The 16,205-nt window shown below is 34.8% G+C and overlaps 1 protein-coding gene across 4 annotated transcripts in view; it reads left to right on the forward strand.

Moving 5' to 3' along the window:
* The window catches only part of SEMA3A (semaphorin 3A), a 559,757-nt gene that overhangs the window by 392,163 nt on the left and 151,389 nt on the right, over positions 1 to 16,205 (forward strand). For all 4 annotated transcript variants that reach the window (XM_077998087.1, XM_028846125.2, XM_077998086.1 and 1 more), the window contains 2 exons: positions 7,773 to 7,930; positions 14,581 to 14,643. In XM_077998087.1, coding sequence (XP_077854213.1) covers positions 7,773 to 7,930; positions 14,581 to 14,643 — 221 coding nt within the window. The remainder of the gene's footprint in view (positions 1 to 7,772; positions 7,931 to 14,580; positions 14,644 to 16,205) is intronic.

Consider the following 16,205-nt stretch of genomic DNA (forward strand, 5'->3'; position numbering starts at 1 on the left):
ATACAACAAATTTAAAACATGCAGAAAGGTGATGATGTCAGTAATGGAAAGAAGAAAAAGGAGTGAATTCTGTTTAAGTCATGCAGACTCTGAGATGTTTGTACAATATCTAAATAGAGGTTTCTAGTAAGCCTTTGTTTGGACTTTGGAAGGAAATATCTCTTGGAAGATATATATTTGAGACATGTCAAAATACTGCTAGTGATGAAAGCCATAGTTGTAGATAAGATTAGCCACCAAGTTATTAATGTGTAAAAAGACCAAGTACAGAGCAAATAAAATAATATAAATATGCAAGAGCTGTTAGCTAAAGCAAATTATATGAGAGTGAAAGGTAACAAACTTTTCAAAAATCAGTTCTTAGTATTTTCCAAAATATACCCTCCTTAGTAGTGATTATGGATAAAAACAGAAAGACCCAGACCTTTGATGTCAGATGGAAATAGTTATCTTAACTCTACATCATACTAGCTCTGTGACCTAGGATATTCCTGATAGCCTAACTAACTGAGTCAATTTCTTCATGAGAAAAAAATGGGAATGAACTCCTATTAACTTCCTTAACTATAGTTAGCCTCTTTTTGTTGTTGCTTTTACTGATTTAGGTTTTGCTTCTCTAAAGGTATTTGTCTACGTTTGCATAAAAGTTTTTATTATTCTTAATACTCCACATAGTTTTTAGTCAAGGTCTATATGTTATATATAATATGGACTAAATGTGTTTTTGTTGACTTTAGTAGGTGAATGATAGTTAAGTGATAAAAATCTGAATCATAAAATTAGATTATGAACAACTTACTTTACATAAATATTTTTCACATATACAAAATGAAAAATAAATTCATATAACATATAGTTCTGCCCTTGAAGTTTTATAAGCATATTTGAGAAAAAATATAGTGTATCTCCCTGACAACATGGCCTAGGACACTTGTGTCTTGTGTGGAGTCTAGAAGTATGGGAGTTGGACTTGGGATGAGAATGAACCTTTACTAGTTGTACAAAGCTCAGGTACATGCATCTTGTACTTTAATTTGGTACATATACATCATGGAATACTATGCAGCCATAAAAAAAAGAGACCATATCCTTTGCAGGGACATGGATGGAGTTAGAGGGTATTATCCTTAGCAAACTAACACAGGAACTGAAAACCAAATACTGCATGTTCTCACTTATAAGTGGGAGCTAAATGATGAGAACACATGGACACATAGAAGGGAACAACACGTAGAGGGAAACAACAACACACATAGAGGCTTATTGGAGGGTAGACGATGGGAGGAAGGAGAGAAGCAAGATATATAACTAATGGGTACTAGGTTTAATGCCTGAGTGATGAAATAACCTGTACAACCAACCCCCATGACATACATTTACCTATGTAATAAAACTGCACATCCTGCACATGTAACCTGAACTTAAAATACATGTTAAAAAAAAAAAAAAGGAAGTCTATACAAGTAAAACCAATTATTCATATTAACTAAAAATAAGCATCTGGCAGAGGAGAATCCTGGCATAAATTCAGTGGATAGAGACATTAGAGTACAGAACATCAATAAATGCAAAGGGAAAAGTTGGAAGAAGAGCTTGGAAACATGTCCTAGGAAAAGGTAGTAGAGCTGTGTTTCATAGATTGCTGTGGCCTCTGGCACCAACTGGAGAGACTAGTCAAGGCAAAACTTAGTAACAGATCAGGATGTGTAAGCTTGATGCATATTTTAAGTGTTTACTACGATAGAAGTTAGAAGATAATTTTTAATAAATGGACTCAAACAATACTTAGCAAACAGTGTAGAATGAAAGAATATTCTCAGCATCACCGAATAAATAAAAGCATATAGATCCCCACTGGTATTGGCTCCATCTACACAATGACAAGATGCAGTGACCAGAAATAGTAGGAGTAGAATTCATCCTCCACACAGTTACCTTAGAGCTGTATTTGCCAAACATCAGTCTGTGGAAAGGTCCTAATCTTGCATATAATAAAGTGTTAGAAACTAGTCCTTGGTGAAATAAAGAAAATAAATAGAATTTTTCCATTATGCAAATATATTTATCACTGAAGATTATTCATTGTTCATGTCTTTGCTCACTTTGATCATTTTATTCATAAAATAAAATGGCTCCCCCCTCCTTTTTTTCCTAATGAAATGACAATGATAGCAAATAGTCCTTGCCTTTGTTTCTTTTTTGTTCTTATAGTACAAGAAAAAGTTGTGAACCTTTATTTCAGCCTCTATTCTTGAACTTTTTTGGTTCATGAAATTAAAAATAAAATCTAGGAAGTACTAAAATATAGGATCTAAAATTGTCGGACCTTACTGAACTTTCCAATATTTACAAATATCTAGATGTGGTCATCATGTAGCCAAAATGTTTTGGCTTCATATAGACTCAGCCTTTGACTACTTTCAATGGGTTCTTTGACTGTTCTATGAAAAGGACAAAGTTCAAGTCATGGAAAAAGGACATAAGCCTAAAGCCATCAATGAATACAGGCAATTCATTTGAGTCCAGCAACTGGTGGGGTCCTATTACCTTTCATGTTACCAAACTTAGAAGGGAAAAAGAGAGACAGAAAAATGTAACAGAAGTCAGAAATATAAAGAACAGGGTGGATATTGTCTAGATTTGAAGGTCAAATATACAGGAATTCTTCATCCCACTATAAAAATTCTAGTTCCGGGCAGTCCTGCAAACCAGAAATCTGTATTCATTTCATTGCCTTTTTGAGAATCTGACCCAGTCATTGTAATGTAACCATCTTTGTAAATCTGTGTTCATCCTAAAGGAAATCAGAACATAACAGGAAACATAGAGTTTTGTTATGTAGGGGTGAATCATCTTTTATTATTTTTGTGTAAGTGTTCTCAATCATCATGCATGATTTTGGTGTAAGTGTGTTTTTTCTTTCCCTATAACAAAACACATGCATAAGAAGAACACTAGTTTAGAAAATAACCTTTAATATCTCAAATGTGGGACTGATAGTGATTGCTATGAATTTCTCCCTTCAAATGCTTGTTTTCAAAAGTAAATATACATTAGAGATTATGATTACTCTGGGGGGAAAAGCAAATATGAACATTTATAGATAAATAGAATAAAAATTAGAATTGACTCATTATAAAATATGTTTTTTTCTCCCATGATTAACTGGTAGCATATTATAGATCAATTATAATTTATTCTTTTGTAACATACTCTTAAATAGAAATCTGTCAAATGGACTTTATATATGAGTCTTGAATTTCATGAGACTCCTCTATCTTGTGAAACTACATCACAAGAGAGTACAATTTATTTATAATTGACAACACTACACTTGAAATTATTTAAGTTGATTTTTTTTGGCCTTGCCAGCTATATACACTAAAGCTTGTCATCTTCATTGTCTTATATTATATAATAGTAAGAATGGTGACAATAATTAGCACTTATTGAGCACAAACTGCCTGTCTCTGTCTGGTTTTACAGTCAGTGTGTTTTCCATGCTGTCATTAAGCAACTCATAAATACACTAAATCCTCTGGTGAATCTGGAGTGAACAGAATGCTTCTTTACTCACCTTCCAAATTTAAGAATACATACTTTATTAAAGAGTGTTCTGAAATGGCATCTTTAATTACAATCCTACATTTGCTTCTTTTATAATTCGACACAGCGTGTGGAAGTTGAAGTAATCTCTCAACCAGAGAAAAACAACTACACTCAAAGAGAATTAATGCCTTTAAAAGCTTTGTCCTACTCAGATTCACCATAGTCAAATTAATTTTATAGAAACTTCGGTTGTTTTTTAAAAATAACAATTGTTGTTTAACTGAATAGGAGCATAGGTAAGATGTAAGAAGTTAGAAGAATACTACACATTTCACATTAGTGAATTTTACTATACTTCCCATAGCAGTTTATGTCATTGTAAGATACATAAATGAAACAAAAGAAAGACTTAAAATGCTGAAGGAGTACATTCAAAGTTATTTACTATCAGATGCAGCTAATTGTCTCTACATCTAGGAAAGTCAAAGTCATGCATTAACTGAGGAAAACAAATTACTGAAGAATCTGAGAACTAGATTTGGAAAAAAAAAAATGTGTCTGATTTTAACCCACATTTCTATTTAATCTAATAAAATTTCACCCAATTTCTATTTAATCTCACACTGGAAAGTAGTGATATAACCTAAGCAATCCAGAATTTGTATTGTTCACTGACATTTGTTTTTAAGACTCTTCTCTAAGTTATAAAGCAATATAAAAAGCTCATGTTGGAGAAGAACATCTAAAGGATTTGGAGTGAAAGGAACAATGAGACAAAATTAAGCACATTTGAGAGCAATGGAAAACAGCTACTAACACATATGCCAGGAAAGTATTGTCTTTTTTAAAAAATCAAACTGTTGAGAAGTAACACTTTAAAACTGTGGTTTGTTTTCATGATGATTTCAAATATAAGCCACCAAAAACTTCCATAAATTGTCTGTACGTAGGGACCAATAATTCTGTCCAAACTAATTTGCAAAATTCACCCTAGAACATATTTTTCAATTGAGAAAGTATTTTCATTGTTTGGAACTGTGATATAGAAAGTCATTCCTTTTATTATTTAGAATTGAGAATACATACATTGGAAAAGAAGAAGGAATACTTTATTGTTCTTAAAATGTCATTACATTTAATATTAGTGTAAATCAAAGAACATATTGCTATTCTTATTTTCCCTCTACCAAACAAAATTACTGATGTTAACAATTTAGGACACTTAGTAAGATAGGTTATATATACACACACACACACACACACACACACACACATATATATTTATATATGTAGTTTTCAGTCTACTCCATCTGGACTGTAATTTGCTACATCTGGTCAAGAAGATCAACCTACAAATATTTAACCTCTACTTATACAAACAGGAAATATTTAATTGAGTGCTTACTAGGAAATGCTTGTTCTAGGTTTTTTACAGGCTTTATCTAATTTCACCTCAGTGACTCTTAAAAGATACATGAACTCTTAAAAGATACATTATTCACCCCATCTTCTATAAAACTTGGGGCCAGGGAGTTTAAGGAACTTGTCCTCGTTTGTACACCTAAAAAATAAGTACTGTGGTGATGCTTGTGTTCTTACTTACAGTTGTATAACTCCAAAATCTATAGCTATAGTATTTATTTTCCTACAACTTCTTCCAATTAATGCTTAGAGATCCCCTATGTAGTTTCTATGCATTTGCAATTAAAATCCATTCTTGTATCTCTTACATGACCCTTTAATTGCTTAATATCTTTATGTAATTTTTTTGGTTTAGGCTGAGGTGGCCTTTTTTTTTTTTTTTTTTTTTTTAAGTTTGTGGGCTTTTTTTTCTTTTTTAAGTTTGGCCTCTCTGAAACTAAGGTAGAATTATAGATCTTAGAATTGGAAGTAAGGATGAAGGGCATCCATTTGATAAACAGATCTTTTCTAATGACCATTCAATCAGGGCCTGAACATATCCAGTGACAGAGCCCTTGCCTCTGGCAGAAGCCCATTTCCATCCTCACACAACTCAGAGTGCCTGAAATTTCAGTCTTTTGACTCTGCGTAGTGTAGCATCGATCAGTTGTAATCTTTGGGGTGCCAATGAAATGAATGTTATGTCTTTTTTTTTTTTTTTTTTTTGAGACTGAATGTTGCTCTGTCACCCAGGCTGAAGTACAGTGGTGCAACCTCGGCTCACTGCAACCTCCACCTCCCGGGTTCAAGCAATTCTCCTGCCTCAGCCTCCCGAGAAGCTGGGATTACAGGCACCCACCATCACGCTCGGCTTATTTTTTGTGTTTTTAGTAGAGACGGAGTTTCACCATGTTGGCCAGGCTGGTCTTGAACTTCTGACCTTGTTGTCTGCCCGCCTTGGCCTCCCAAAGTGCTGAGATTACAGGCGTGAGCCACCGTGCCCAGCCAATGACTTCCATTTCAATTAAGATATTATGTAGTGGATTATCTGTCCCTCTTCTCTGGAGACTAACCCCTCTCATTTATTTCAGCTGTGATTCACATGAATTAAACTCTTTTCTTTCCTTCCTTCCTTCCTTCCTTCCTTCCTTCCTTCCTTCCTTCCTTCCTTCCTTCCTTCCTTCCTTCCTTCTTCCCTCCCTCCCTCCTTCCGTCCCTTCCTTCCTCTCCTGCTTCTTTTTTTTGTGTGTGTGGGGAGTGGGGTGTGGTAGGGAGTAAGGCCAGTCTAGTATTATACTATTTCTCATGAAGAAATGAGAAAAGTATCTTTTAACAATTAGTTAACAATTTTTGCCTATAGGATAGGTAAATATACAAAAAGATAGATATTCCATTTTACGTTGTTGACCTAGTAATATGAAAAAAACATGTGAGTTAGGCATGATGAGCTATTAATTATCTGTTTCCTGAGGGAATGTTCATTCTGGTAGATAAGATTGCAATAATTGACAGTGGGATGCAGGCTATAAGAGTAATTCAAGCAAAATGTAACAGGAAGCTCTCTGAGAATTTCTTGGCAGTTGCATTTGAACTAGCTTTAAGCGTGGATCTATTCTGTAGCTGTCGGAGTCAGGAAAAATAGTAACAAAGGCCAAGGAGTGAATGAGCACAGTGCATGACTTTCCGCATGATAGAGGACATGAGAAGTACTGGGATAGGGTCTAAACTGAAATGATAGTGACCTGATCTTTAGTGTTAAGTTAAAGAGTATGAATTTTATCCTCTGTTGAAATCATATTTTTGATGATAAAATGATAAAATGAAGAGGTCAGTAGGACAAATAGATAAAACAAGGCAATCGGTCACATGACTAATATATGTTTCCTGATGTTAACAGCTGGAACAGGTGTTAGAACAGGTCTACATTGCAGCTTTCTGTCTTTGGAAGGCACATCGCATTCTACATTTTGTGTGTGCTGCTGAAAGTTTCCTACTAAGTGTGCACCCGAAAAATCTAAAGCACTGATTCAGGACATAGAGTTTTGGAGATACAGTTTTGGAGAATCCTCAAAAATTCAATCCCATGGGGGTGGTGTGTGTGTGTGTGTGTGTGTGTGTGTGTGTGTGTGTGTGTGTCTGTGTGTGCATTGAGCAAAACGTATCTTTAAGAAGCCAACAATTACCTTCTTAACACAAAAGTGGACTTAAATTTAATGTTATTTTTAATCTGAAAGTGTTCCTCTCACTAAAGTACAGGTATTTCTCTTCCTCTCGTCTTTAGGACTGTACCATGTTAAGTATGAAACCAGCAAATAGGAATATAACTCCCATTTTAATAAAATGCAGGCCGGGCACAGTGGCTCACGCCTGTAATCCCAGAACTTTGGGAGGCCAAGGTGGGCAGATCACCTGAGGTCAGGAGTTCGAAGCCAGCCTGACCAACATCGAGAAACCCCGTCTCTACTAAAAATACAAAAATTAGCCAGGTGTGGTGGTGCATGCCTGTAATCCCAGCTACTTGGGAAGCTGAGGTGGGAGAATCGCTTGAACTCAGGAGGCGGAGGTTGTGGTGAACTGAGATCGCGCCATTGCACTCCAACCTGGGCAACAAGAGCAAAACTCCATCTCAAAAAAAAAAAAAAAAAAAAAAAGTAAAATGCACACATTTTGGTTCCGGTTCCAATATATTTCTTAGTACCCTGAAGAATAAGCACAGATTGATAGCTACAACAGTCAATATAGTCAGGTTACCATGTACCGACAGTCTATGCTTGTATAGTGCTTCACATTAATACCCAATGTTTTGCTTTGTTACCTTGCAGAAATGTTGGAATCCAACAATGTGATCACTTTCAATGGCTTGGCCAACAGCTCCAGTTATCATACCTTCCTTTTGGATGAGGAACGGAGTAGGCTGTATGTTGGAGCAAAGGATCACATATTTTCATTCAACCTGGTTAATATCAAGGATTTTCAAAAGGTATCAGTATTCTAATATATGCACTATAGTTATTTTGAAGCATCTCAAGTCATAGATAATTCTCTAGCTATTTAAAAGCATGATTACTGACAGAAAGTTGTTTTGAATTAATATTTTGTCTTTTCTGATGCAAATAAAAATGACAATAATGAATCAATGGATGCAATAGATTAAAAAAATATCAAGGATGAAACCACAGTATTTGCAGTAATCAGTATAAGAAATATGAACTTCAGCTTATCCTTTCATATCTATTTTTCCTACATAAAAGTAAATACTTGAACCATTGTAGCAATACATTATAATTGACTTCATGAACTATGCATATGTGTGTAGGTATAAATTTATATTTCTCTATTTCCAGAAAATGAAGAGTTTATCTAGCCATTACCCACATGCCTAATTTGGCATGCTATCAGTGTTTGTAAATAAAGTTTTATTGAAACACAAGCACTCTCATTCATTTACATATTGCCTGTGTCTGTTTTTGTGCTACAATAGCAGAATTCAGTAGTTACAAAGGATATCAACTGGTCTACAGAAACGACTATTTGGCCTTTTAAACAAAGAGTTTGCCAAACCCTGATCTAGAAGATCAAAGTATCAGATTTTTTTTAAAATGTGGTCATTCAGACATCAGCAGGATATAAGTTCTATCTTTATTCTTTATAGTATTTCTGGCTTATTTCATTAATAAGCTATACAGTTTTTTTGTTTGTTTGTTTTTGTTTTGTTGTTGTTGTTTTTTGAGATGGAGTCTCGCTCTGTCTCCCAGGCTGGAGTGCAGTGGTGTGATCTTGGCTCACTGCAAGCTCTGCCTCCCAGGTTCATGCCATTCTCCTGTCTCAGCCTCCCAAGTAGCTGAGACTACAGGTGCCTGCCACCACGCCCGGCTAATTTTATACTTTTTTTTTTTTTTTTTTTTTTAAGTAGAGACGGGTTTTCACCATGTTAGCCAGGATGGTCTCGATTTCCTGACCTAGTGATCTGCCCGCCTTGGCCTCCCAAAGTGCTGGGATTACAGGTGTGAGCCACCGCGTCCGACCTTTTATAAGCTATACAGATTAACAAATAAAAACATGGATTGACAAATTAGTGAAAATTGTGCTATTAAGTCTACATGTAGTATGTCTAAGTGAACCATTTTATCACAGTCAATATTTCTGATAGTAATTATCTGAAGAATAAAGGCCTTTATGCAGTAGCTTTCATAAAGGTAATAGTAGAATATTCATTTTGGAATACATCCCTGTCTGTTTCTATTTGTATTAGTTTTACTTCTTAATATTGTAGGCTTTGAACTGGTATGTCCCAACTACTCACAACCAATAACAGATTTGGTGATGATTTTTAAGAAGTAACAGAATTTTCACAAGCTTTTTTTTCTGGTTGGAGAGTGTTGCTTTTGGGATAAAATGCAGTTTTAAATTCAAAGCTGATTTATATTTTTAATAGAGTATAGCATAAACCTAAGACGTTTGCTTTTCTTTCATTACCTGAACACTAAAAATCTGACCACGGCATAAAGAAATTTGATTCATTATATATAGCGTCATATAAAATGGTAATACACTTATAATGTACTTTAGAATTGTGATATGCCAGCTTTAAAAATCACTTTGGAGGCCAGGCGCGGTGGCTCAAGCCTGTAATCCCAGCACTTTGGGAGGCCGAGACGGGAGGATCACGAGGTCAGGAGATCGAGATCATCCTGGCTAACATGGTGAAACCCCGTCTCTACTAAAAATTACAAAAAACTAGCCGAGTGACGTGGCGGGCGTCTGTAGTCCCAGCTACTCGGGAGGCTGAGGCAGGAGAATGGCGTGAACCCAGGAGGCGGAGCTTGCAGTGAGGTGATCCGGCCACTGCACTCCAGCCTGGGCGCCAGAGCGAGACTCCGTCTCAAAAAAAGTAACTTTGGGTATTTCTATTTTGATTTTTCAATTCAATTGATTTCATAGCCCCCTCAGATGATAATAATAAATGCCTGTTATCTATTGTCTAAAAATATTGGTTATTCATTTGTTTTTCTGAAATGATAAATATTTATCTTAGTCTTCTGAAAATATCATAAAATAAGCAGATTTTTATTGTTGTTTCACCAAAAGAAAACCATTCTTTTTAAAGTGAGCACAAAACAGATCTGGTGCGGTGGCTCATATCTGTAATCCCAGTACTTCAGGAGGCCAAGGCTGGTGGATCACCTGAGGTCAGGAGTTCAAGACCTGCCTGGCCAACATGGTGAAACCTGTCTCTACTAAAAATACAAAAATTAGCTGGGTGTGGTAATGGGCGCCTGTAAACCCAGCTACTTGGGAGGCTGAGGCAAAAGACTGGCTTGAACCTGGGAGACAGAGGTTGCAGTGAGCCGAGATCATGCCATTGCACTCCAGTGTGGGTAATAAGAGCAAAACTCTGTCTCAAAAAAAAAAAAAATCTAAGTCAACTAAGAAATATTAGATATATTGATTTTAGGAAATTGTATCAGTTAAAATTGTAGGTATTTATAATAATTTATCATTTTGTGATATTCATGTATGTATATATCTATAGACAGAGAGCATTATGAGCATAGAATACCTAAGATTATATATTTAACTTATTTAAAATTTTTCTGTGACTATATATTCTGAATGTGGTTAAACTATTCCATTATTTCTAAAACTGAAAATAATCAAATTATAAAATAAAAAATTTACCATTTTATATCTAAGAAAAACTCTACAGCCATTTGTACACTCAGAATATATCACAGTATCTTTTACCAAATATACTTAAAATGAACTATTTTAAAGTAATGAATTACAAGGTAAATCATTTGTCCAAAATTGTGATATTCTTGTTATAGTGCTTGCCTTTGAGTTTAAAATCATTCTACTAATAATAAAAGGTATATTTCTTTTTCTTTTTTTTTTTTTTTTTTTTGAGACAGAGTCTGGCTCTGTCGCCCAGGCTGGAGTGCAGTGGCCGGATCTCAGCTCACTGGATCTCAGCTCACTGTAAGCTCCGCCTCCCGGGTTTATGCCATTCTCCTGCCTCAGCCTCCCAAGTAGCTGGGACTACAGGCGCCCGCCACCTCGCCCGGCTAGTTTTTTGTATTTTTTAGTAGAGACGGGGTTTCACCATGTTAGCCAGGATGATCTCGATCTCCTGACCTCGTGATCCTCCCGTCTCGGCCTCCCAAAGTGCTGGGATTACAGGCTTGAGCCACCGCGCCCGGCCCAATAAAAGGTATATTTCTAATTTTTAAAACATCTTATTACAAACAGATTATTTAATTTTAATTATGTCACATTGTTTATACAAATGAACCCAATTTACTTAAGAATTTATATCAGCTGAATGTGGTGGCTCACACCTGTAATCCCAGCAGGTTGGGAGGCCAAGGCCTGCAGATTGCCAGAGCCTAGGAGTTTGAGACCAGTCTGTGCAACATAGTGAAATCCTGTCACTACAAAAAAAACCAAAAAAACAAAAAAAAATATACAAATAAGCTGGGCATGGTAGCACACGCCTGTAGTCACAGTTAACCTAAAGGCTGAGGCAGGACAATCATTGCCCTGGAGGTCAAGGCTGCAGTGAGCTGTGATCATACCACTACATTCCAGCCTGGGCAATAGAGTGAGACCCTGTCTCAAAATACATACATACATACATACATACATACATACATACATACATACATATTAGATCTGTTTATACATATATTTGGGGTGTTTTAATATTCCTTTTAACCTAAGCATATGTAATGTTCAAATAGCTTTCTTCTAAGCACCTATTTTTTGTGATGAACACTACAGGAGATTTATGATATGTTATTAATAATTCTTGATGACCTTACAAGGTTAGCAGTAAAGGTAAATTAGTAATCTTATGGGTAAATACTAGGCAAATCCCTCTCAGAGGCAAAAACACATGTTCAGGTTTGGAAGAACTGTGGAAAGATTCTTGGCTTTGATAAAAGGTACGATCTCTTTAAAGCATAAATGCTTATTACCTAACATGTGTAAATGGGCCTGCCATGAATGGAAGTGTAGAGGCATAAGGATGAAAAAGTAAAAAATAGATTATAAAGCATTTTGAAAATGAGAATAAGAAATTTAGATAGTTAACTGAGAAATTTGTGAGCAAAGAATAAAAAGATAATTCCAACAACCAACAGTTAAACAAATCCAACCAAAATGTTAGTAATTATTCTTTATGGAAATGAATACTTAAAAGACTATTAAACATACATTTACTTTTGTTCCACTGGCTTATACTTATCCTCATTAAATTGCTCTCCAAAAGAACATTTCTACATCAAAATTTATTTTACTCATGTCAGACTTCTAAACTTTTAATTGTTATTATTATTATTATTATTATTATTATTATTATTAACCCTGGAACTCTAGAAAGTTAATAGACCCTTTTAGGTCTAAGAATTTTTAGCATGAATATTATACAGATTATTGTTTATAAATATTTTACTTAGATAATAGAATCACAGAGAATCATAAAATGACGTCCATGCTGTCTCAACAATTAAGCAACAAGAGCTAGGAAACTATGAGAAAATAACTTGTCTTTTAAAATATATATATTTATATGTTGTAACTTTGTTTTTAAACATATATATGTTTTAACAATCAGTGATTTCAGCATAATTTAGCTGGAAAGTTGAATATGAAAGTCAATAAATCTTAACTGTTATATATTATTACTGTTATGCCCTAGAGAAAAGTTATGTTTTACCCTCTTACATTATAAACCTTAAATAAAAATAGATCCCCTTGCCTTTCCATATCCAATGTGAAGACTCAACTGCTAGGATTGCCCAGCAATCATTATAGAAATCCAGCAGTCAGAGTAATGTTAATTATAAGAACAATACATTTACTGATCTTGAATTTTTTATATGACTACTTTGTAAAAGCCTGTGGAACAAATCAACTATAATTTTAATTTACATATGCAGGCAAATGTGAAAAGGAACTTAATGTTAAAAATGAATGCCTATCCAGTTAGCCAAGATCCAGCCACTGTACTCTAGCCTAGGTGACAAGAGTGAGACTGCATTTCAAAAAAAAAAAAAAAAAAAAGAATGCGTATCCCTATCCAATAATTTTTAGGGCATACTGTTTTGACATGGACCTGATATGCATTTATCAAGTCATCATACATTACTTCAGTATGTGCCAAATCCTTGTTTGTAAATGTGTTTTGTTTTGCTTTGCAATTCTCCAGATTGAATATCATATTTTTTGCCCAAGTTTATGATCATTTATATTGAATTCTCTAGCTGGGCACAGTGGCTCCCCCCTGTAATCCCAGAACTTTGGGAGGCCGAGGCAGGTGGATCATGAGGTCAGGAGATCGAGACCATCCTGGCTAACACGGTGAAACCCCGTCTCTACTAAAAAATACAAAAAATTAGCCGGGCGTGGCGGCGGGTGCCTGTAGTCCCAGCTACCCAGGAAGCTGAGGCAGAAGAATGGTGTGAACCCGGGTAGCAGAGCTTGCAGTGAGCTGAGATGGCGTCACTCACTGCACTCCAGCCTGGGCGACAGAACAAGAAAAAGATTTATCTAGAGGTTCCCAAATGAATGATAATCAGTCATTTTAGACTAAAAGCTTTCCAGCAGGCATGAATGATTAAGTGCCACCATTTCTGTTTTTTTATATATGATTTTTTCCCACTGAAATTAACTATTAATAATATTACTAGAAAGGAAAAATGAATAAAAAACAAATTGTTCTGCCCCTATACAGATAAGAGTCATTGGAATTGCTCAGGGGATTTTATATTAAAATCAAATGAGAGGAGTATTTGGATTAATATTGTTGGGGGGATGAATCCACTGTCCTCCAAGCCACCACTAACATCATGGTTCATCTACTACTGTCACTGTATTCACACAATATGAGACTTTCTGGAAGGATGAAGACTAAATATGAGGGATAAAAACACAAATAATTGTTTCTCAACTAGTCTTTTAGCCCACATTAGAGAGGGTAATCGTTTTTTAGAGCTATCTATTTGCTTCTTCAATCTACCTTTATTTCTCTAGCATATACCATGTTACTTATAAATATTTTCCCTTTCCAAAAAAAAAACAAAAACAGTAAAGAGGAGAAAAAAGAGAAGTTTCCATTCTAAGTATTTTTTTTTTAATCCTTTCAGTTACTTATTCTAAAATGTCATGCTGAGATTTGTTTCAGGGAAATGTATCCAAAGCACCCAAATGTTAAAATTACAAAATCACTATTTCATGATAAAGGCCAATTTAGAAAAATCTGAGCCATATTCTATGCCAGTTTCTACTTCTCTTCACTAAATTCTCACATCCTCTCAAGAAGATCTCCCTTTCCCAATCTGGGTGCCAGTTCTTGCCACACTGCACGGCTTAGATCTATTGTCTGCGTCAGTTTCTCTCTTGCTCAACTTTTTTATACAGCAAAGGCTATTGGGTAGATGGAGAATCAGTGACTTATGTTCACACCAATTAACTGACGCCATTGGAAGATCTAAAGTGAAAGGTTCCTGAAAGAGTCTTTACGAAACTTTCTTTACTTCAGTTGCCCCAATGTCATCTAAAAGACTATATGGTGTTGGATCTCTGAGACAACTTAGTTGACATAAAACAATGTTTATTCTCTGTCCTTAGATTGTGTGGCCAGTATCTTACACCAGAAGAGATGAATGCAAGTGGGCTGGAAAAGACATCCTGGTAAGCATTAACCTACTAAATTATTATACAGGTTGAGTATGCTTCATTGAAAATGCTTGGGAACAAAGTATTTCTGATTTTTTTTTCTTTTTTGGTGGGGAAGGGGTTAGAATCTTTTCATATATATAATAAGATATCTTTCAGATAGAACCCAAGACTAGAAGCAAGATGTATTTATTTTTCCCATACATGGTATACCTAAAGGTAATTTTATTTTCCCCTCCGGGATGCTGAAAAAACTCTGCTGTGTGTCTGCATTTTGACTGTGACTAATCACATGAGGTTAGGTGTGGAATTTTCCACTTGTGGGTCATGTGGGTGCTCAAAAAATTTCAGATTTTGGAGGATTGCAGATTTCAGGATTTTGAATTAGGGATGCTCTACCTGTAGTAATGACATAAGTAATTTATTACTCTGTCATCTATTTTTGTTTAGTGTTCTATGAAGCACCACATTTTACTTTTAAACTTTATCACTCGAGAAATAAAATGATAGCATTCAATTTTGGAACACTGACAGATTTATGTATAGAATATATGTAAAAATAATATTCCTTAATAAAGCAAAAATCTGGTCTTTTTGGCTGTTTATATATGCAAAAATTAATTAACAAAATGTGATTTTGTAGCATACATATTTATATTCAATAAGTCACGTTCTTTCCACAGGTTGATTTTTATGTTAATTCCCCTTGAATTCTTCTTGAAATGCTATGAAATGTTTCCATTTCTGAGTCATAATTAAATTACCTATTTTTTCTTCTTTCCATTTTTTTCCTTTAATCTCTTTTCTTTCCTTTTCCTTTTCTCCATCTTTTTTCGTTTCTTTCATCCTTTCTTTCTTCCTCTCTCCTTTCCTTCCATGTACTCATCCTTTAAATAAATATGGGTTGGAAAAGGACCATGTAATAGGAATTGTCCTAGGCACTCTGGAGTGAAAGATGAATAGTAAGAAATCCCTATAATGTTTTTACCATTGTTAAAAGACACAGGCCATTTTTTGTAAAGTAAACTGTCAGGAAAATTAAGTGGGTGACTGGTTTGAGGAATAGCCCAGTATTTGCACAGATCATGAAAAGTAATTATAATCATTTAAATAAATTAATTAAAATGAATTACAGAATTTTTAAAATATATAATTTTATATAATTTTATGTTTAATTGATATTTGGGGATGTCTAAAATACAAAGCAATATGTTTAAAAGTTTTATCTGTGTTTAAAAGTATTAGGATTTAGAATAAATTTATTCTGTGTGTTGCCTAAAGACATAAATCAAACTGTACATATGTGTATAGATACATAGATATTTTCAAGGGACAACTTGATTGATTTGTTACAGCTGCCTACAATGATGTATATGTTTAGAAGGATTTAGAGTTGGAATCTGAGTTCCTGGGAAAAGACTGACTCAATCTAGCAGCAATGTTGCCTATAGGTGAAGGAAGTTAGGTAGAAGATCACAAAGCAAAGGTATCCCCCATCTTTAATACCTATACATTAGCAAACACGGGAAATTCATCCTTGAAAATTGCATATTATATATATAGTTATTATGTTAAAA

The sequence above is a fragment of the Macaca mulatta genome, chromosome 3 (assembly GCF_049350105.2).
Source record: "Macaca mulatta isolate MMU2019108-1 chromosome 3, T2T-MMU8v2.0, whole genome shotgun sequence".
NCBI lineage: Eukaryota > Metazoa > Chordata > Mammalia > Primates > Cercopithecidae > Macaca > Macaca mulatta.